At 45.6% G+C, this 20,928-nt stretch overlaps 1 protein-coding gene across 2 annotated transcripts in view; it reads left to right on the top strand.

Annotated features, from left to right (window-relative positions):
• Vangl1 (VANGL planar cell polarity protein 1) overlaps positions 1 to 14,429 on the top strand; it is a 50,717-nt gene extending 36,288 nt beyond the window's left edge. The window contains exons 5-9 of one of the 2 annotated variants that reach the window (XM_076933033.1): positions 1,817 to 1,950; positions 2,824 to 2,862; positions 3,145 to 3,277; positions 4,576 to 4,810; positions 9,798 to 14,429. In XM_076933033.1, coding sequence (XP_076789148.1) covers positions 1,817 to 1,950; positions 2,824 to 2,862; positions 3,145 to 3,277; positions 4,576 to 4,810; positions 9,798 to 10,058 — 802 coding nt within the window. In that variant the 3' untranslated portion in view covers positions 10,059 to 14,429. The remainder of the gene's footprint in view (positions 1 to 1,816; positions 1,951 to 2,823; positions 2,863 to 3,144; positions 3,278 to 4,575; positions 4,811 to 9,797) is intronic. The other variant, XM_034500713.2, reaches the window with a different exon arrangement.
• The last annotated feature ends 6,499 nt before the right edge of the window (positions 14,430 to 20,928 follow it).

Genomic DNA, 20,928 nt, shown 5'->3' with positions numbered 1-20,928 from the left:
CCAGTGTGCTTGTGTATAACCAAGCTGATTCTCACACTTAGGGTTTTCAAAAATTAGTGTGTGAGCAGAGACAGAAGATCAGCGATTTGCCAGGATGCATGTGTATGAGGATGCATGTGTGCGAGGATGCACGTGTGTGAGGTTGCACGTGTGCGAGGATGCACATGTGTGAGGTTGCATGTGTTGTCCCTCTCTGGAGGTCACAGCAGAGGACAAGGAGGAGATTGAAATTGCATTGAGCAGAACTCAGAACAACACAAAGATCAAAATGAAGCCCTTTACCTCAAGGACCACCTTAGTCTTGCACTCCACACTGTCCTAATGGCTGCTCGGTTCTCACATAGTGCAGAGGAGAATACTCTGCCATTGGAGACTCATCCCCAGCCCTGTTTTCAGTTCTTAAAGTGGAGCACAAAGGGAGTCTTGGGGAATGGAGGCAGTACAGGGCTTCAGCTGTCTGGCTAAGGGTTACTCGGTCAGTAGGGAGTGAAGGTCTCTGAGCCTCTGGGAGAGCCCTGGGATGCCACGTAGTCCTCCAGGAATCCAAGGCAGTCCCTGTCCTGGCATTCAGGCTATTGTAAATAATCCTTATAAGCCCATTATCTTAGCAGAGTGTTGGGAAAGAGACTCAGAAGGGCAAGATAAAACCAAGCTGTGGTATTTAGTACAGCGTGGTTGTGAACAGCTTCAGGAGCTGCAGATGTCAGGACACACTGCACAGGGTGAAGGGCCAGCATCTAGGTTGTCAATCCGCACTAGAATTCTAGCCAGACTATAACTCATATTATGCCATTGTGTGGCTCGTGGTTTTCTGTATCATGTTTGTGACCATGGAGGTCAAATGTGATAAGAGAAGTGAAAGCCCTTCCATGTTGCAGATGGTTGATCTTTGAAACAGCAGGGATTCTGCATCTGAGGCACAGTGTTCTGTTCAGCTCCCAGCATGCTCCTTGGGTATGAGTGTTATCGCCTGGGCTCCAAAATGGTAGCTTGGAGCTATCATCTGCTGAGTGTCCAAGATAGCAGTAGAAGTACAGGAGCTCCTGAGGATTTTAAGACCCAGAATATCTTAGCTGAAGCCTCATTTGAAGGACTCTGCTCCACAGGGAGGACATTGCTGTAACACAGGAGACCAGTTCCTTAGACCTGGGAGAGGGTCCTCTGTGTGTGTGTGTGTGTGTGTGTAACCAATCACTAAATGAGGGCCTCAGAAGCTTTGACTTCTCATTTATGATTCCTTTGAGCAGCATTATCAAGCCTCTTACCTTTCGGAGAGGGGGCTCCTCAATTCCCTTCCCTTCCCTTCCCTTCCCTTCCCTTCCCTTCCCTTCCCTTCCCTTCCCTTCCCTTCCCTTCCCTTCCCTTCCCTTCCCTTCCCTTCCCTTCCCTTCTTCCTTCCTTCCTTCCTTCCTTCCTTCCTTCCTTCCATCTTTCCTCCTCCTCCTCCTCTTCCTCCTCCTCCTCCTCCTCCTCCTCCTCCTCCTCCTCCTCCTCCTCCTCCTCCTCCTCCTCCTCCTCTTTTTTGTAAACTAAGAATAAACAAGAAAAGCTCTGTGTACCGCAAACCTAAATCTCAGTTACAGGTTGTAACTTTCTCCACTTCCAGCTACTGGTTGGATGGGATATGGGGAATGCCAGAGCCTGGAAGAAGGGAGGAAGCCATAACAGTGGGAGTGCAGGAGCCAGCAGACTTCCCTGGGAGGGCTATCTTGACTTGCCATTGACCTGACTCAAACAGACTTCTCATTTTGAGCCCCACTGTATGCCGTGAAAACCCCTGCACTCATTTTTTTTTTTTTTTGCCCTCTTTTCACAGCATCCAGCGAGCAGCCTTGGTGGTCCTGGAAAATTACTACAAGGACTTCACCATCTATAACCCGAACCTCCTAACAGCATCCAAATTCCGAGCAGCCAAGCACATGGCTGGCCTGAAGGTCTACAATGTAGACGGTATGTGCTTGAAACATTTGTGGGGCGTGGGGGCCACAGTCAGGTGGCTCTGTGGCTCAAACCTCATAGTACATTTGCTTCTACCTGAACTCTGTGCTTGCCTTATGCTCTTTTCTCTCTTCAGAACAACTTCTATTTTTAGTTTAAATGTAGATGAACATGTTTCCCAGGGGAATGTCAGTTTACGTTCTACATATATGGCAAGTCCATCATTGGAGACTTTTATCTGAACAGTTTACCCATAAACTTGAGGATGCTGTCTCTCAGAGGGCATTAGGCCTAGAAATGTTGAGAGGCAGGTATCTGGGAGCTCCTCACTGGCCTCTCAGTCCTGGCCAGGAGCAGGAGTTGAATGACAACCGGAAGCAGGAGCCAGACTCACCAAGTCAGAGCCCAGTTTCATTCAGGGTGTCAGGTGCTCAAATGTGAGAAACAGGACTCTCTGTCACGTCCTGCTAGGTACCTGGGCTAAGACAAGGGCTTTGCAGACTTCCAAAGAGATTCATGTTGTCAACAAGTCAGCTGGTTTACATAGGTGTCAGTTTTTGGTAATGGTATTGGGTCTAATTTTTTTTTTTTTAATTTGGCTGGTAAGCCTTACCCTTGATAGGAAAACTTAGCTCTCCAAGTCACCTAGAAGAAAGCATTCAGTCCTAGCTGTGTCTTTGTGATAAGCTAAGTCCAGTCATGCTCAGGATGACACAGGACTTCTAAGTTGCTTCACACATGGGGCGCGTTGAGGTTGCTGGGCTTAGCTTGTGTTCCTGTGTGTGATCACTGTAAGTGTCCCTTGACGTCTTTTTTTTCTCTGTCTGTCCTTGTTCTCCCATCCTGCCTATTCTCTCTCATTGTCCGCTGCATGCGATGTCCCAGCTGCCCTTATGGCCAAACTGAAACTTTGTGTAGCAGATGGTAAGTGACCTCTTCGGCACGCTCCGGCGGGTGTTGGTTTTGGCCGGCATTTTCAGGGATGAGCAGTCTGCAGCCCCTTCAGAGTTCTTTTTCCATTTCTGCATCAGACTGGGGTTAGATCTCCTAGCTGCTGTGAATGTGGAGTACTGCGCAGGCGCAGGAAGTTACTTTTAGGCTCTTCCTTTGCTCGGTAGTGGGGTGGGTAGGAGAGTACCAGCAGGTTCTCTGTCTGTTTCCTGGCGTTTGTGGTTAAAGCTATCTACCATTCTCCTTTCATCAAAGGGCCCAGTAACAATGCCACTGGTCAGTCCCGAGCCATGATTGCCGCAGCCGCTCGGCGCAGGGACTCCAGCCACAACGAGTTGTATTATGAAGAGGCTGAACATGAACGGAGAGTGAAGAAACGGAGAGCAAGGTTTGTGACCCTTGCACGCCTGGGCCCTCCTCCCATTGAACATTTTATTTTCGCTTTTTTTTTTAACTTCCAGAATTAATGTTCTGTTTGTATGCATGACCTGTATGACTGTTTATAGACCACTTTACTCTCAGGTTTCTCAGACCTTGTGTGTAATCACCACCAGACATACCTCTAAACACCCATCACAGGTCCTGGGCCCACTCACAAAGCTTACCTCACGGTCTGTGGGTCTGAGCTGGGGCCTGGGAATGAGCATTTAGAGCAGATTTCCAGAGGGTTTCTGTTGCTGGCCTTGGAGGGGGCCAGCCCTACCCACACTGTTTCCCATGTGAACTGAAGGTGACAAAGGTGGCTTCCCTTAAACCTGCCACCTCATTCTTCCCTTTCCTGAGTTGCTGGGGGGAGGATTGGAGAGAAGTGGAACAAGGAGGCTGAAGCTCACTCCCTTTCTCTTTCTCTCTCTCTCTCTCTCTCTCTCTCTCTCTCTCTCTCTCTCTCTCTTTCTTCCTTTTTTCCCAACCAGGCCTTAAACCCTCTGTATAGCTGAGGATGATGTTGAACTTCTTTTTTCTTTTTTTTAAAAAAAAAAACTTTTTAAAACATCTATTTCTGTGTGTGTATGTGTGTGTATGCATGTGTGTATGTGTGTACATGTATGTGTACATGTACATATGCCACAGTGAACATGTAGAGACCATGATTTGGGGGGATTAGTTCTTTTTCTTTTACCACATGAGTTCTGGGGGTCAAATTCAGGTTGTCAGGCTTGGCCGCAAGCACCTTTACCCTGAGCCATCTTGTCAGCCTGACTTCTTGTGCAGCCTCCTCCTCCTGAGTGCTGGGATACAGGCATGAGCATGTGGTGCTGGGGATTCCTCCCAGGTCTTTGTGGTGCTAGGCAAGGCCTCTGCTAACTAAAGCTCCCCCAAGCTCTGGCTTTTTAGCAGCTGGGTCTGCACACTTGCTTTCTCTTTCCAGATGGAGTGTGAGCAGAAGTCTTTTTTAACTCACCTTTTGTTGGAGAAATCAAAGCACAGGTTAAAGTGAGCTTTCTGGGCTCTTTATTGGCAGGATTGGGAGGCCCAGGGACACCACCCACCCACTCCCATCTCTGCTGTTGCTTTTCTTTCTCCCAGGCTCTTCCCACCCCCTAGAGTGATACAGTATGACAGAACCTGGGGAAGTTGGTGGTAGCCAGGGTACTGCAGTGAACAAAGGCCCTCTGGGTCTTACGGGACTATCCCCAGACCCTGCAGTGGACACTGCCTTGCTGACTGTCCCAAATCTCCTTCCAGACTGGTGGTGGCTGTGGAAGAAGCATTTATCCACATTCAGCGTCTCCAGGCTGAGGAGCAGCAGAAATCTCCTGGGGAGGTGATGGACCCCAGAGAGGCAGCCCAGGCCATCTTCCCCTCCATGGCCAGGGCGCTGCAGAAGTACCTGCGCACCACACGACAGCAGCACTACCACAGCATGGAGAGCATCCTGCAGCACCTGGCCTTCTGCATCACCAACAGCATGACCCCCAAGGTGCGCTGCTGGGGTCGGGGTTAGGGCCGACAGGTTTGGCCGGTCACATGACATCCTGTTCTCCACTGTTGCTCAACACATCATTTAGAACTTACTTTTTATTTTGATTTCTATGTCCTTGTGTGTTTCTGTGTGAACATCTCTCATGTGTGTTTGGATGCCCCCTGCAAAGGCCAGAAGACAACATTAGGTCCCCTGGAACTAGAATTACAGGTGACTGTAAGTCTCCTAATACGGCCAGAAGGAACCTAACTTGGGTCTTCTGGAAGAGCAATAAAGTCTCTGTAAATAGTGAGTCATTTCTCCAGCCCTTCCATCTTATTTTTTAAAACGGGGTCTCTTACTGAACATGGAACTCAATGATCCTGCTAGACTGGGTGGCCAGTGAGCCCCTGGGATCCTCCCCTCTCTTCCTCTCCAGCACTGCACGTGGGGGTCCTAAGAATCTGAACACAGATCCTCAAGCACTGTACAGCAAGCACTGTAGCCACTGAGGCAGCTCCCCAGCCCAGAACAATTGTTTTTTAAATACATGATTTGAAGGCTTCTAGATTCTATAACAGAGGAAAAAATTCCACCTCGAATCTGTACAGAGTAGTGGAGAGGATGGGCAGGAAAGTGTGTACATACTCAGTGTGACAAGAAAGCGTGTGTCCACGCTCAGTGTGTACATACTCAGTGTGACAAGAAAGCGTGTGTCCACGCTCAGTGTGTACATACTCAGTGTGACAAGAAAGCGTGTGTCCACGCTCAGTGTGTACATACTCAGTGTGACAAGAAAGCGTGTGTCCATGCTCAGTGTAACAGCGAAGCAGGTGTACATGCTCGGTGTGACAGGAAAGCATGTCCATCCTGAGTACATGCTAAAGTGACCCACTTTAACCTTGGTCCTCCACCAACTGTCTGGCTGTACAATCTTAAGCAAATAGCTTCTGGTACTATGCCTCAGTTTCCTAACCAGTGCACTGAGGATGTTCTTCATGCCTCATGTTAATTCATGGGATAAAGCCATACTCATCATTTGATAAAGTCTGACTAAACAGCTGTCGGTTTTTTGGTAGAAACGATGCCACCATTTTGGATGTTGTAGACTTTGTTTTTATCGCACCGTCTTTTGGATCATGGCGTTAGTACAGTGTAAGGGATAGATATTACGGGAATCATCAATGTTATTTAATAGAGGACGGGGGCCAAAAGAGAAAGGGTGGATGCAGCAGGTATCGTGGTGGGTTCAGATTCTCGCCCAACCACTAGTTGATTTGTAGCTGTGCAAGAGTTTGGCTGTACTTGATCCCTCCCGTATAGAGCAGGGATATCTGCCTCACAGAGTTGTGTGAGCGATGATGGTGAGGACAGCTACAGAACGCGTAAATCCATTGAAGCATGGATGACCCTGGCATTGAGGCACAGGTGACATCTCATCACTCTTTGTTGTAAGGACATCTTACTCTTACACTTCCCACAGGTGTCCGTACTACCAGCTTGAGCAAGTCACACAGAAATAGCCAATGAGAAACTGTAAGGCTTTCTGTTTCTTTGATTCAGGAGTCGCTTACCCAGGAAAATATCCAGCACAGCCACTTCCATAGACAGCTCAGTATCCATGGGATCCTCACCTGTGGAGTCTGCCAGCCATGGATGGAAACATGTGCCTCTGCACTGAGCATGGATACATGTACTCCTGTCACACTAAGAGTGTGTACGTGTTTTCCTGTCACAGTGAGCATGGACACACGCTTCCCTGTCACACTGAGCATAGACACACGCTTCCCTGTCACAGTGAGCATGTACACAAACTTCCCTGTCACAGTGAGCATGGACACACACTTCCCTATCACACTGAGCATGGACACACGCTTCCCTGTCACAGTGAGCATGTACACAAACTTCCCTGTCACAGTGAGCATGGACACACGCTTCCCTGTCACACTGAGCATGGACACACGCTTCCCTGTCACACTGAGCATGGACACACGCTTCCCTGTCACACTGAGCATGGACACACGCTTCCCTGTCACACTGAGCATGGACACATGATTCCCTGTCACACTGAGCATGGACACACGCTTCCCTGTCACACTGAGTGTGGACACATGATTCCCTGTCACACTGAGCATGGACACACGCTTCCCTGTCACAGTGAGTGTGTACACATGCTTCCCTGTCACACTGAGCGTGGACATACACTTCCATGTCACAGTGAGTGTGTACACTTGCTTCCCTGTCACAGTGATTGTGGACACACACTTTCCTGTCACAGTGAGTGTGGACACACGCTTCCCTGTCACACTGAGCATGGACACACGCTTCCCTGTCACAGTGAGTGTGTACACATGCTTCCCTGTCACACTGAGCGTGGACATACACTTCCATGTCACAGTGAGTGTGGACACACACTTTCCTGTCACAGTGAGCGTGGACACACACTTCCCTGTCACAGTGAGCATGGACACACACTTCCCTGTCACAGTGAGCATGGACACACTTTTCTGTTACTGTCCCCTGAACAGCACAGTGTAGCACTACTGAGCATCACTGTGTACTAGGTGTTGTAAGGCACCTGGAGATTATGCACAGATATCCGCAGTTTACATGCAAATGTTTACCAGTTTATATGAGAGACTTGAACATCAGATTATGGTATATGAGGGGCATCCCAGAATCAGCTTTTCAATTATTATCTCTATGCACAACTCTACATTAAATGCAGGTAGTTCATCCCCAGAATAGTATTCTGTGTAACTGCGACCTCGAAATCGTTTACAAATGCTAGAGTGTCTGGCATGCTGTGGTATGTCATCTGTTGAATTGTGGGTGAAAACTTGAATATTTAGTCACAAAAGTCCAAATACCACAGGTGGCAAATAGAAACCTACCTTTGTGCGGAGTAATAGCGTGTGGCAAAGAGCACGTGTGGCAAAGAGCTTTCCTGTCACACTGTTTTTCAGGGACAGCTGTTTTTCTTTCTCCATGGTTTCTTAAAGTTGTCTGATGTCTTCCCATTTCATTTAAAAAAATGTATGCTTTCTTAAAATTTTATTTATAAAAAGAAAAATCCAATGTAGAAAGTTATGTTTTCAGCCAGCTGTGGTAGATTATCACTGTCATCCGAGTGTTTGGGGAGGGGGATTATGGATTCAAGGCTACCTGGACTATGTAGTAAGTTCTAATCCAACCTGTGCTACCTTGCGGAAATCTTCTCAGAAGCAAAAAAAAAAGAAAGAAAGAAAGAAAGAAAGAAAGAAAGAAAGAAAGAAAGAAAGAAAGAAAGAAAGAAAGAAAGAAAGCTAACTAATCAAACAAGAATAAAACCAAAACTAGAGCTGGTGAGATGGCTCTTTGAATGAAAGTGCTTGCCCCCAAGCCCTGAGTTCAAGTCCCAGAACTACATGCTGGAAGGAGAGAACTGACTCCTGAAAGTTGTTTTCCAGCCACACACATGCCATGGCATGCATATGTATGCGCACACACACACACACACACACACACACACACACACACACACACGGGGAGAAGGGGGAGAGAGAGAAAGAGAGAGAGAGAGTAATTAGAAACACCCCCCCAAAAAACCCACTATGACCCCCATCCCCCACTCCTTACAGTTCTAGCTGATGTGTGTTCTCTCAGCTGTAACTATGTTTTTCGGGCAGAGATGCTTTGATACTAGACACCCCTGCATTTTGGACACCTGCTTTCTTCGCTCAAGGCTTCTTGGATCTTTCATTCGATGCACACAGATCTGACTCACATAGCTTCTTCCACTGTGAATAGCTGTTCCTGATTCCACCAGATATGTAGATTTGCTGTACCTCTTGTCTGTTGATACACATTTGAATTAAATTTCACGGGTCGAAGCCAGGGGTTGGCTGTTTCTGTGACTCCGATTTCACTGGAGCACAGCCACACCTTCTTGTGTGCCTATCACCATGGTTACAGCTGCTTGCACTGCCAGGCAGAGTGGAGGAGTTATGAAAGAGGATTGCATAAAAACTGAAAAGGTCCTGACCTTGGCCTAGGACCAAATGGATACATGCCAGTATTCTTCAATTTACATTATCGGTTCATTCTTTCACTCAACTAAACCGATTTATGTATTTAATTCTATGCCAGAATACATTAGAAAGTCACACTTTAAAAAGGAGAAGACAGTGATGACGTAGTTCTTATCTTCTATGAGTTTGAAGCCTTGTGGGAAGGAGACAGCAAGTCAGCATAGTTCAGGAAGTGAACTATGACGTGACGTCATTGCCAGTGATTTCAGGAGCTTTGGCAGAAGAACATGTTGATCCATCTGAGAGCTTCAAGGAGATAGTTTAAGATGTGAAGGGAAAGGTAGGGCTTGTGGGACAGCTCTCAGCAGGAGGAATGGCACATTAGGATATAGTGAAATCACAGAACTTCAGTATCCTTGGTGTCCCTGGAGCAAGAGCTCAGGAGAGGGGACATGGGTCTGGGCATACCTAGCAGTGACCACACATGCATCAGGTCTGCAGAAGACAGACAGCACTCACAGTGTGCCTACTGTGAGTGCTTTGTGCACACTGAACCTTTGCCCGGAGAAAGGGCAAATGACTGAGCAAAGTCACACAGCCAGCAGGTGATAGACTGTACAGTTCTGTCTGTGTGTTTGTCCTTGTCTGTCTGCCTTGGATTCATTGACAACTCCTATTCCAGGCGCTCAGCTGGCCTAGGGGATTTTGTGGGGGGAGGCACCTGTGTCTTCAGGTGACATGTTACATCAACAGTGGTACCCAATCCACTTTCCTCAACTCACCCTCTGGTTATAAATTGCCAAAAGAAAATTCAGAAATCCAAGGACTCTTCCTTCCCCAGAGAGGGTCTCATGGGGCTTCAGCATGAGAAGCTGAACTCTAGTCTAAGGTATCAGTGTAGTTGGGTAACATTTTCTAGGGATAAAAAAGATGACGCCTGGCCACAAAGCATAGGAACCCTTGTAACTCCTCCAATGTTCTTCCTTGGCTTTCAGGCTTTCCTTGAACGATACCTCAGTGCGGGCCCCACCTTGCAGTATGACAAGGATCGATGGCTCTCGACACAGTGGAGACTTATTAGTGATGAGCCTGTGACGAACGGGTTACAGGATGGAATTGTTTTCGTCCTTAAATGCTTGGACTTCAGCCTCGTGGTCAATGTGAAGAAAATCCCATTCATTGTACTCTCAGAAGAGTTCATAGACCCCAAATCTCACAAGTTTGTTCTTCGCTTACAGTCGGAGACATCAGTCTAAAATTTCTATACTTGCGGCTTTATGAAAAACAAAAGAAGAATATATAAATATATATATAAATATATATGTCCAGGGGGAAGTTCTTTTATAAAGATTTTTTTTTTTTTAATTCTTCAATGCTGACTCAGACTGGCAGAGGATAGACCAGTATCCTTCGACCATCTGCACTTTATTTGGAAGGAAGCAGATGTCCACCCGGACAAGCGACTGGTGGCATCTGACTTTAATAGATAGGACTTCTGAAGAAGCTGTTCCCTGGAGTTTCTGTAACAGCTGTAAACCAAAGTGTAGCTGCTGTGTCCTTGGGAGCCTTGCCTTACAACTGGTCCCTCCCTGTGGCCCGGTACCATACCCACCTGTACTTCTGGTCAACCCCCTCATTGGTTCTAGGGGGACTCAGTTTATTCTGCTTCAGGAAATCAGACACTACACGACCACATATGTGTTTGTACATGTAATTATACACATCACCACACCACCCTGGGGAGTGGTGGGCAGCCCAGGAAATGTCCACACGCCCGAGTCTTTGTTCTTTGTTGCCTTATGTTGCAAAGAGAAAGAACCCGATGGAAAATGCACACTGCTCGTTTGCAGCTGTTAAGTGATTGGCTTTCCATTTTCCAGAGAGTGAGCCTGTCTGTCCTATTTCTAGCCCTGCTCCTGTTGGCCTGAGGCAGGTAGCCCTTCCCTAGCCCTGGGATTGCCTACCTGGGCTTTACTCTAGCATCCACTCTCCTGAGCATCTGGACCACAACTGTACCTGGTGGGCAGCCCTGGCCAGGCTAGCTTGGCCCTCCAGAGCAGACAAGGGACTTGGCTTTCCAAGTGTGCCCACAAGCTCTTTGCACAGCCCCTCCCACAGTCTTTCTCCAGAGAAGTAGGATATGACCCTGGGGATCTATTCCACTGCAGCGGCTTCTTTAGGCTACCGCAGGAACCCATCCACCCAGTCCTCCTTCACACAAACCAGGAGAGACCAACACTGTGACTCCCAGTTGGCAGGTGCACCTTGTAGCCATCTAATTTCCCAGGGAGACAAATATTCACAAAGATCATGTGCCAAGCTATCCTGCCACGGGAAACCAAACAATGCCCACCACCCTGGCAACTACTGCTGTCCCATCCCTGTGGTTTGTGACCACCACCACTGTGCAACTTACCGCAAGGAAAAGGGTCACTCTGCCCTTGCTGTATAAATTGCCCTTAATTATTGGTCAGGAAGAGAGAGGAAAAAAGAGTGCTGCAGAGCTGGGGAAAGGGAGAGTAGGCAGCCAGCGGTGCAGTCCAGAAGTCTCCTTCTATCAGCATGTTGTAGCTGGTTTCAGAGGACTATCCCCTTGATGTCCCATTTGTAGACATAGCTGCCCCCTGCCAGAGCCCTGTGCAGGGGTGTGACCAAGGAGCCATTTCCTCACACCTTGCAGTGGGCTGTCCTGTCTCTGCTTGCCTACATCTGAAGCAATGCTCCACCAAGTACTCTTTCCTTTCCCGGCTTCAGGGATCTCATTTCAGGAAAGGAGAAAGCTGTCATCATCTCTGTGCCCGTATACGTGTACCCCTTTCTGTTTACGAATTCCATGAAGCACACGATTTTGTCTGTCATTAAAAAAACAAACAAATTGGCATGGAATATTTGTGATACACCTGTGCTTAGAAAAGCCAATGCTATTCTTTGTTCAGTAACTTTTAGCTCAAAAAGATGTACTAGAAAAGGAAGAGAACCCTGTAGACAAGACACAGAGCCAGGATTCCCCATGTTAACAGTGTGGCTCTGATTGAGACTCACACGGTGTAATTGGGTGCTTTAATCTTAGTTTTTCCCTTTAGGTCCCTTCTACTGGAAGTTCCTCAGGATGTCTTTCTCAGGAAATATTTTAGGAGCTAAGGTAAGGGGTGGGCAGTCTGAGAGAGTCTGGCAATGTGTGGAGGGTAAAGTCACAGCGTAGCAGCTGTGCCATGAATACCATGTGGTTGTTAAGTGCCATAAATGTAAATAATGTTGAGTTAAGGTAACACTACTCAGTGACATTTTAAAATACTGTGTTTCCAACCCTGGCTTAAATTATGGATCTCCAAGGGGTTAAATTGGAGTCATGTGTTGGTATGTGCATTCCCAGCAGAGCAAAGAAAAGTTGAAATTAAGGGATTAATTTATTTTCCTGCCTGACCCTTCTCCATCTACTTTGCATAGGAACTTCAGACTTCCTAAAATTATTGTACTGGTTGTAGATTGAATATCGATTTTTTTTTCAAAACGCTTAAGTTTGCATCGATTCCTGAAAGAAAAAAACAAAAATTAAAAGCAGGATCCTTTGAGGTCTTTGTGCTCCCAGCGTTTTACCAGCCTGTGTCGAAGTGGGAATGGTGCGAAGGAGAGTCTGCAGAAGAAATGTGAAGTCGCAAAAAGCTACATCACACAACTGAAGACAATAAATTTTTATTTCATTTCTTCAACCCTCATAGCCTATTCTTTTTAAAGGATGTAAATTGCTCCCCAAGGCTAGTACAATGCATGATCCTATTAGAGGACACGGGATTCCATTACCTTAAATGTTTATAGATTTTTCTCCCTATAACTTTCAACCTAAGTTATTAAAATTCTAAGATTAACTGTGAAAGAACTCAGTGAAGAGTGTAGGTCTGAGATTGCTGTCTTCCCCCTGGTGATTTTCATTATCTACAAAAGTAGACAACTTTTATTCAGAAGTGTGTGCTTAAAAAAAAAGTCTTTAATAGTCCTCCAATTGAATGTGCAAGAAGTCTGCACCGTGGGAGTTAGACTAGATTTTAAGGTTATGAGGTTCACACATCCTTAGGTTATCCATGGAGTCAAAAAGGTTTTAGCTAAAGTTCACAAAGTAAGCCCCAGAGAAAATGCTTAACCATCATTTATCACCTTCCTTCCTTCCTCTAACTCTCCCTTTTGAGATCTGCAAGAAGACAGATTCTTTACAGCGGAGAGTGTGAAGTCAGTGGCCTGGGTATGTTTGCCTCGTCACAATTCACTGTTAGGACTATAGGGCTTTCTAATGAATGGGGAGTCTGGCCATGCAGGTGAGTCTTAGAAAGGCTTAGGGTGCTCACCCTTGCCATCCCTTGAGTCAGAGGTGGTGGTGACCAGTTCTACTTTCTATGTCATCTTCTGGAGTGCATGTATTAAATGTAATAGCTTGCTTTAGTCAGAGACACTATTGCTGTGATGAAACACCATGACCAAAGCAACCTGAGAGGGAAGGATTTATTTGGCTTATGCTTCCACATCATCAAGAAAGTCAGGACAAGAACTTAAGCAGGGTAGAACCTGGAGGCAGGAGCTGGAGGCGGGAACATGGAGGAGTGCTGCTTACTGGCCTGCTTCTCAAGGCTTGCTCAGTCTGCTTCTTTATAGTCCCAGGACCAAAAGCCCAGGGATGGTCCTATCCACAGTGGGCTGGGACCTCCTCCATTGATTACTAATTACGAAAATGCCTTACAGGCCTAGCTACAGCCCCATCTTACAAAGGCATTTTCTTAATTGGAGTTCCCTCCTCTCTAACTCTAGGTTGTGTCTCATTGACATAAAACTATCCAGCACACAGCTCTGTCTGTGAGTTCCTACCAACATACTGGACTCATGGAAATTAACCACCCACCCTCCCCACTGCCAATCACTGACCCAGTGAACCGGCAGAGTTCACTGGTTTGCCCTCCAGCCGTGGCCCTGCTGTGCAGGACTCCCTACAGGAGAAAGAGAAATCAGGGAAAGGGAGAACTTTTTCCCACCTGAATTTCTCTGAGTGTGTGTTGCCATGCTTGCATGCTAGCAGTCATAACATCCATGTGACCAGTGACAGGTCATTGTGTGTCTCATTTGCACATGTGTGTATGCCTGAGCCTGTGACTCTCTACTTCTCTGTTCAAGGCCGTTCCTCAGAGCTGGCTCCTTGTCTGTACTCTCCTTTACTCCTTGTCCTGGCTTCTCCACAAGAACCTGTCTGTAGGTGTCTGTTGTCACCTTGTAGGCATGCCCATTAATTTCTTTCTTGCATCAGGACCTCTACAACCTACAAACAGCAAGAAACAAGACCAAAAAAGGGCAGGGGGAGGGGGTGTTTACTGTTCAAATTCACTGGAAGCCTCCTGTGCATTTATTTAATGCAACCTTTAAAAGAAACAACCAGTGATTAGTTATTAAAATTGACAGGAATGATCATGTGAAGAGATCCCTGCAGCAGAAACCCTACGATCATGATGCAGCGTAATGTACTTCTGGGTAATTTTTGCTCTTTATAGATCTTGTTACATCAGAAAAACAAACAAATCACTACTGTGAACTTACTAATATGTAACCTTATCATATCCCATTATAAATAAAATATGCCTTGTTTTTAAGCCCACAGTGCAGTTCTTGAATGGTACTCAGAGTCATGAGCTGACACCAGTTCAACTCCATTGAAACCACCTTTAATTGAATGGGTGCTCAAGAAAAAAAAAAAATCCCATTGGGGACCACATTTCATGATTAACTTTTTTGGGTTAGTGTATAGAGTGATAGATTTTATTGTTATATTATTCTAATGAAATGAATAGAGTCCCCATTTTGACAAAACATTATATTTTGGTCATAGGGAAAGGGAAGGAAGGAAAGGAAAGGGAAGGAAGGGGGAAGGGAAGGAAGGGGGAAGGAGAAGGAAAGGGAAGGGTGCTAGTACTCCCCAGCTGTTACACATCAGACACTGTCCAGCACAATTTCCCCCTCCCCACAGTGTCTTAATCAGGGATCCTTTCATTTGCAGGTGAAAAAAAAAGAAAGTTGAAAGAAGAGACTTGCCTGGTTGGTAAATGGGATTTCAGCAAATGCTTAGAGCCCAACCCTTCTACCCACTCTCCCCAGAAGCATGATCTAAGTGGTTTGGCATTTCTGTGTGTGGAGGAGGGACCTGGAGACACCAACCTTGAGTGGGAGCCTGAGACTGAGAATTCCTTGGGAGAAAGGTCATTTCTTTCCCTATTGGGATATATAATGAGAACAACCTAAGAAACTCTCCTCCCAGGAAAGTACTAACCTGGCAGGCCTGGGCCGCTGCAGAGGAGCTCCCAGCAACCAAGGCCATTTGCCTTGAACCTCTGCCTCTCCCTGCTGGACCTGACCAGGCCAAGAGGCTTACTTGGCTTTGGGCACAGGGGCCTTAGTTGGCTCTTTTAGGTGAGAGAGCTAAGTTAGCCCAGCTGAGGTGCAATATGTGATTGGCTGCAGCCCATGGGGCTCCTGGAGCCTTTGGTCTGGCACCATGACTCTGTCCTCAGCTTCTCTCCCCTTCCCCATACCTACCCTTTGGTCTGAGGGCAAAGTACACATAAAATAGAACCCAAGGGTCAAAAGGAAAGAAAAGAAGACCTGTTTTACCTCTGCCCCACCGTCTGTAAGTTAGCTTTGGTTGTGCTGTCTGAGGGGAAGATGGACAGAGATGGAGGGATGCTGTTCACACGGTCACTGGGATGGTGCTCACACAGTCACTGCTTTGGGAATTAAGATGAGATTCCAAGGGTGGACAGAGAGTGGAAAACTCCTGATGGAACAAGAGCATAGGATGCTGAGCGCCTTTACTCCATCCTGCCCCATTTCTACCTAGGTTGCTGTGAAACATGCTTTACTGGTGGATTACTGTGGAATCAAGTTTCCCAGCACCATGGAGAGATTCCCGAAGCCTGAGGCAGTGCAGGCAAAGTGGCTTTCTCAGAAAAGTCCAATGATTCATTCAGTGGCATAAAGACACTTTTGTATTAACTCCCAGGGACAAATGTAACAACCTCCCAGGCTTTTATCTTGAGTCTCAGGTTCTTTTGACCCTGAAACAGCATTCAGATAAAAGCATTTGAGCATGCAAAATGTCTGGCTTTGCCTGTCTTTCTGTCTCTCTGAGCATTCAGGCATGGCTAGGTGCGTTCCCTGGTGAATTCATTCACGTAGAACAGTGATTCCCAACCTTCCTAAGGCTTTAATACAGTCCCTAATGTTGTGGTGATCCCAGACCATAAATTTATTTTGGTTGCTATTTCATAACCATAATTTTGCTCTGTTATGAATCGTAATGTAAATATCTGTATTTTCTGTTGGTCTTAGGAGATTCCTAAGAAGGGACATTCAACCCTCTCCCAAAGGGGTCATGACCCACAGGTTGAGAACTTCTGATGTAGGCATTGTCAAATGGACATCCTACAAAAACATCAAACAACAGACCTTTGCCTAGAGAATTCGTTATGGCATCGAGACACCTGACGCACAGTGACAAGTTCAGATCAACTTGTGCTATAAGTACTGTAGCTGGAAGCAGGCCGCATACCTGGGAGCCAAGAAGGGAGTTGTAGCCCTTGCTTTCAGGTGCTGTTGCCCCTCGGTTTGAAACATGATTTAAATTTCCAGCTCCTCTGGAACTCTGAAATTATGACCTGCTTAACGGAAGTTAATTTCTAAGTGGCTACTAATTACAACAAGTATTTCCCAGAGTGCAGGACACCAGCAAGGATGCAGCAATGACAGACACTGTCCCTCGAAGGGTATGAATTGAACTTTGATGAAGACCAGACCAGAGATACCTGAGCCAGGCCTTAGGAGAGAGTTTACCTGACAGGTGCTTTTGTTAGCAAGGATTTTAATCTCTGAATTTTGAACCCAGCATCGATCCTTATCTGGTATAGTCAACAATAAAAAAACAGGTAGCCTGAGACCATATTATTCTTGAATACTTTAGTGTTGCACTTTGTAACTAAGAGAGGCAGTGTTGGCTCAGCCTTTACTTAGCAGATTTCACGCATATATGACAACACCTGAATGTATGTTGCACTCTAACTGGACATTTTTATTGGATATTTTATTTACATTTCAGATGTTATCCCCTTACCCCATCCCCCCCCCAACTGGACATTGTTGAACTTATAAATGACTGAATTACATGGCTCCTTGCCGTGTGCACAAGTGTCTTTGTGTCAGGAAGGTTTGTTGTATGAAATGGACATCATCATGATGTTGTGGAGAGGCTGTACCTAGGATGCAACGTTATTTGGGTTTCTTTTGGGTCCTTCATTGATGCCCTCACCGCCTTCCAAATGAACTGCAAAGCATTTTACACATTATTTATGCTATAAGCTTGGAAAAGACATTGAGATTCAAGTTGTCCATCGTCTCCCTTTCTGATGTGAACATCTTACTTTTGAGCTCTGTTTACTCCTCAGGGAACATTTTTGATCTTGATTTGATTTTCCAGCGATCTCACATGTTCCTGTGACAATCAAGGGACCTGTGATAGAGGAGGAGGGCAATGGGGGGCAGTGATCAGAGTAGTGGAAACCAGCAGATGTCAGTCATTTTATGGGGAGAGAAATTCTAAGTGAACATATAGCGAAAGATGAAATCCTTAGACCTGGAATCTCAAACCTGGAAAGGAAGCCAACCTTGTGAGTAAATAAAAAAGAAAGAACAAAACAACAACAAAAAAACAAAAACAAAACAACAACCAAAAAAAAAAAAAAAAAAAAAAAAGAAAAAACCTATTTGAGATGAGGAAAGCAGGAGACCTGCCATAGACTGGATAGGGGAGTAAGGTGTACAGACAGCTGTTTGGTAATTCGTTTTACCTTCATAATTGATTTTAAATTATTGACTTCTTTAGATGAGGGAACTAGATTAGTTGATGAAAAAAATGTTGCTGCTTTCTGCCTCTACCCTCAGCTTCCCTTCCCTTCCATGGAATGTTGATAGCACACACATTCTTGCCAGTTGCATGGACAGGGATCAGAGAAAGCAATTGACTCGGAGATACTCATCGTACAGATTAATGATAAGCTATTTCCTTGGGCCATCAGCCTAGATGCTCACAGTTCATAAGTTCACAAACAAAACCTTCTGGAAAAAAATTAAAGCCACATGCAGATGGGAGCCAAAGGCCCTTTTCTCTTTCAGCCCTTTCCCGGGGTTGTAGCTGCAGAATGTGGAGGAGTTTTGAGAATCTCAGATGATAAACTATCATATTAAAGAAGTGGGGTGAAGACATCGAGACAACAGTAGGGAAATCCTAGAGCAAGAGGCAGGGCCTGCTGGCAGTCGAGTGCACAGACAGGATCTCAGCTGTGGGAGAGAGGAGGCTACTCACCGTTAGTGCCAGTGTGCCGTGGGAGCATCCTCTAGTTACAGGCTCATGGTCCAAAATTAGAGCTGACTTTTGGCACTGCTTTCTGGGTCAATGTCCAAAGGTGTTTCTGTGATCTAAGACTTCATAATATTTCAGGAAATATGAAGGTGCATTTTTCAGAACTAAAGCTGGGTGCTTCAGACATTTGTTTTTCCTCTTTTGCTTCTCTGCTCAGCTGCCCCATTTACAACCTGCTCATTCTTGCCTTCCCTAATCTTTAATGCAACAAAGTTTAGGAACCTATTGGTCTATAGACTGTTAAAAAAAAAAAAAAAACACTGTACTTTTTAATGGGTGAGTGGATGAATGAGAACATGAGGTACACTCAGCATCAAAGCGCTGACCACAAACTAATCTCACATGATTACACATAGGAGGAGTGTCAGGGCTGATGGTGGTCCCAGGGTTATCACTCTGACTGATAGTTATCCATAGAGTTAAGATTATTAAATATCACATTGATTCTGAAGAGTCCTCTTAATCCATCTTGCAAGTATGTATTTCATTTTACTAGGTGGCTGTGGTCATTCTGTTCCCACATGGCATGACATTTCCATACTCATTCCTGAGATGCTGTTCTGTCCCTCACAAAGGAGGACTGTGTTTCTGAAGGACTTTGCTCACTTGAGGAAAAAGTTCATCCTACATTGCAAACATCCTCACAGGGCTGAGGAAGTTCTCTGGTCCTGTTTCTGTAGCAGTGTGCTATCCTAAACTAATCCAAGCAGCTGATGCCATGCTACCAAAAGCTTTTGGTTAATATTCACTTTCAATAATCACTGGGTTTAATTTGTGTATTTTTAATGGGTTAATAGCCATGAAGGTCAAGTTGTATCATAATGTTTACAAAGTTGTCACAAGATTTATTGCTTACCTACCCAAATTTGGGCAGAGTTAAGTGGCAATCAGGCCTATATGTGAGGAACATGTACCAATGAAAGCGAGATTATGTATACTCTGCACAAGATACAATTATGACTCCTCACAGGGTGACAAACATGAAGACCCAACGACCGTAGGGGTCACAATCTCTTCTGAAAATGACAGGATCTTTTCAAGTTCTGAGATGGAGTTTCATCAACATACACTGAAAGGGATTCTTTGTTCCAGATAACACATTTAATCTTACTCTTCTTTTTAACAGGATAGCAGATCTTGTGTTTTTAATTAGCTCACATTTTTAGTTTTGTTTGAGTTGATTATGAACTCAGAATGGGAGGATAAATGGGTTCAAGCAATAAAAAGAGTTATTGGACATTCACTTGGATCTGTCTTCAGACATGCTCTGAGGGAGCAAGAATGCAGTGTTTTTGGTCCTTAATGCAAATCCTTTTAAGTCTAAAACGAAGTGTTATCTGTGACCCTGCAGAGTGTTTGTGTAATCCTGAGAAGTTGCTGGAGCCCTCTATGCCTCTCTTTATTAAGGACAGTAAGTAACCAGAAGAATCTTCTAATGTGTTGTTAGGATTAGCTGTGATAACATGGAAGGCATTTAGCACTGTACTCTGGGCATGTAAGAAAGTGCTCACTCCATATCAGCTTAGAGGGCTTAGTGTTTACTACACAGCACCGTCCAGGCAGAACCAGATAGACTCCCAGAGATCCTAATACAGGAACATCGGAGCACAGTTTCAGCTTCACACATATTTCTAGGCCTCTGAGAACACCCGATCTTCCTGGGCTGAGAAACAGACCACTTTTGCAATGGACCCCACCCCCCAACTTCTTGGCTACTTGAAAGTTTTAGCACTGAGACCTTGTGAGACAATCACTTCCCTAAGAGTTTGCTTGAGCTGTGGCTGTGCTTGGGTGAGTGGAACACAGCACAGCCTGCTTACTTTTGTGAGGAGAGAAAATTATATTGAGCCCCTGCACTATAGACTGAATTATGTATCCCCAAAATCATGCATTTAATTACAGTTAAATGAAGTCATAGTAGCGAGACCTTAATTTGACAGGACAGGCATCCTTCTAGAAGAGAATTGTCTATCTACTACTATAGCTCTATCTTCTTCATCATCTATCTCTATCAGTTATCGTCTGTCTGTCTGCCATGTGCAAACAGAATGAAAAGCCACAAAAAGAGCCCTCAGCAGGAACCAACACAATTGGCAACTTGGCATTGGTCTAAACTGTGGAAAGGCAGGCTTTTGCTGTGTAAGCCACCCAGACTGTGGCTTTCTGTTGTTGTGTGCACGTGACTCTCTTCAAAGACTTGTGTATTGAAAACTTGATCCCTGCCGCAGCTGTATTCAGAGGTAGGGCTTTAGAGGTGACCAGATTGTGAGGGGACTTGACTCATCGTGGCCCATTCTGAGTTCACAACTGTGTGGACTATTAGGAGAATGGAAAGTAGGTCACTGGAGGGAGGAACGCTAAGGGATAATTTGGAATCCTGGTCCCTCCCTCTTTCTCTGTGATTCCTGATTGCAATGAGGCAAGCGGCTGCCTATTACAAAATGCTGCGCCATAGTGTCCTTCTGCCATAACTCCAGCTGCAGGCCGTGGAGGCGTCAGATCTTAAGCTAAAACTCTGATATTGTAAGCTGAAGTAAAATCCCCTCTTTTAAGTTGTTCTTCTCAAGTCTTTTGCTACCTAACACAGTGTGAGGCACCTTATATACCCTGTAAGCTCCACTGCCCAACACAGCTAGGGAATGACAGCTGCTTTGCCTGACCAGTGCTCAAGTATTGACTCAGTA

Source organism: Arvicanthis niloticus, chromosome 4 (assembly GCF_011762505.2).
Source record: "Arvicanthis niloticus isolate mArvNil1 chromosome 4, mArvNil1.pat.X, whole genome shotgun sequence".
In the NCBI taxonomy this organism is placed as follows: domain Eukaryota; kingdom Metazoa; phylum Chordata; class Mammalia; order Rodentia; family Muridae; genus Arvicanthis; species Arvicanthis niloticus.
This window is presented reverse-complemented; position numbering and strand designations above follow the sequence as displayed.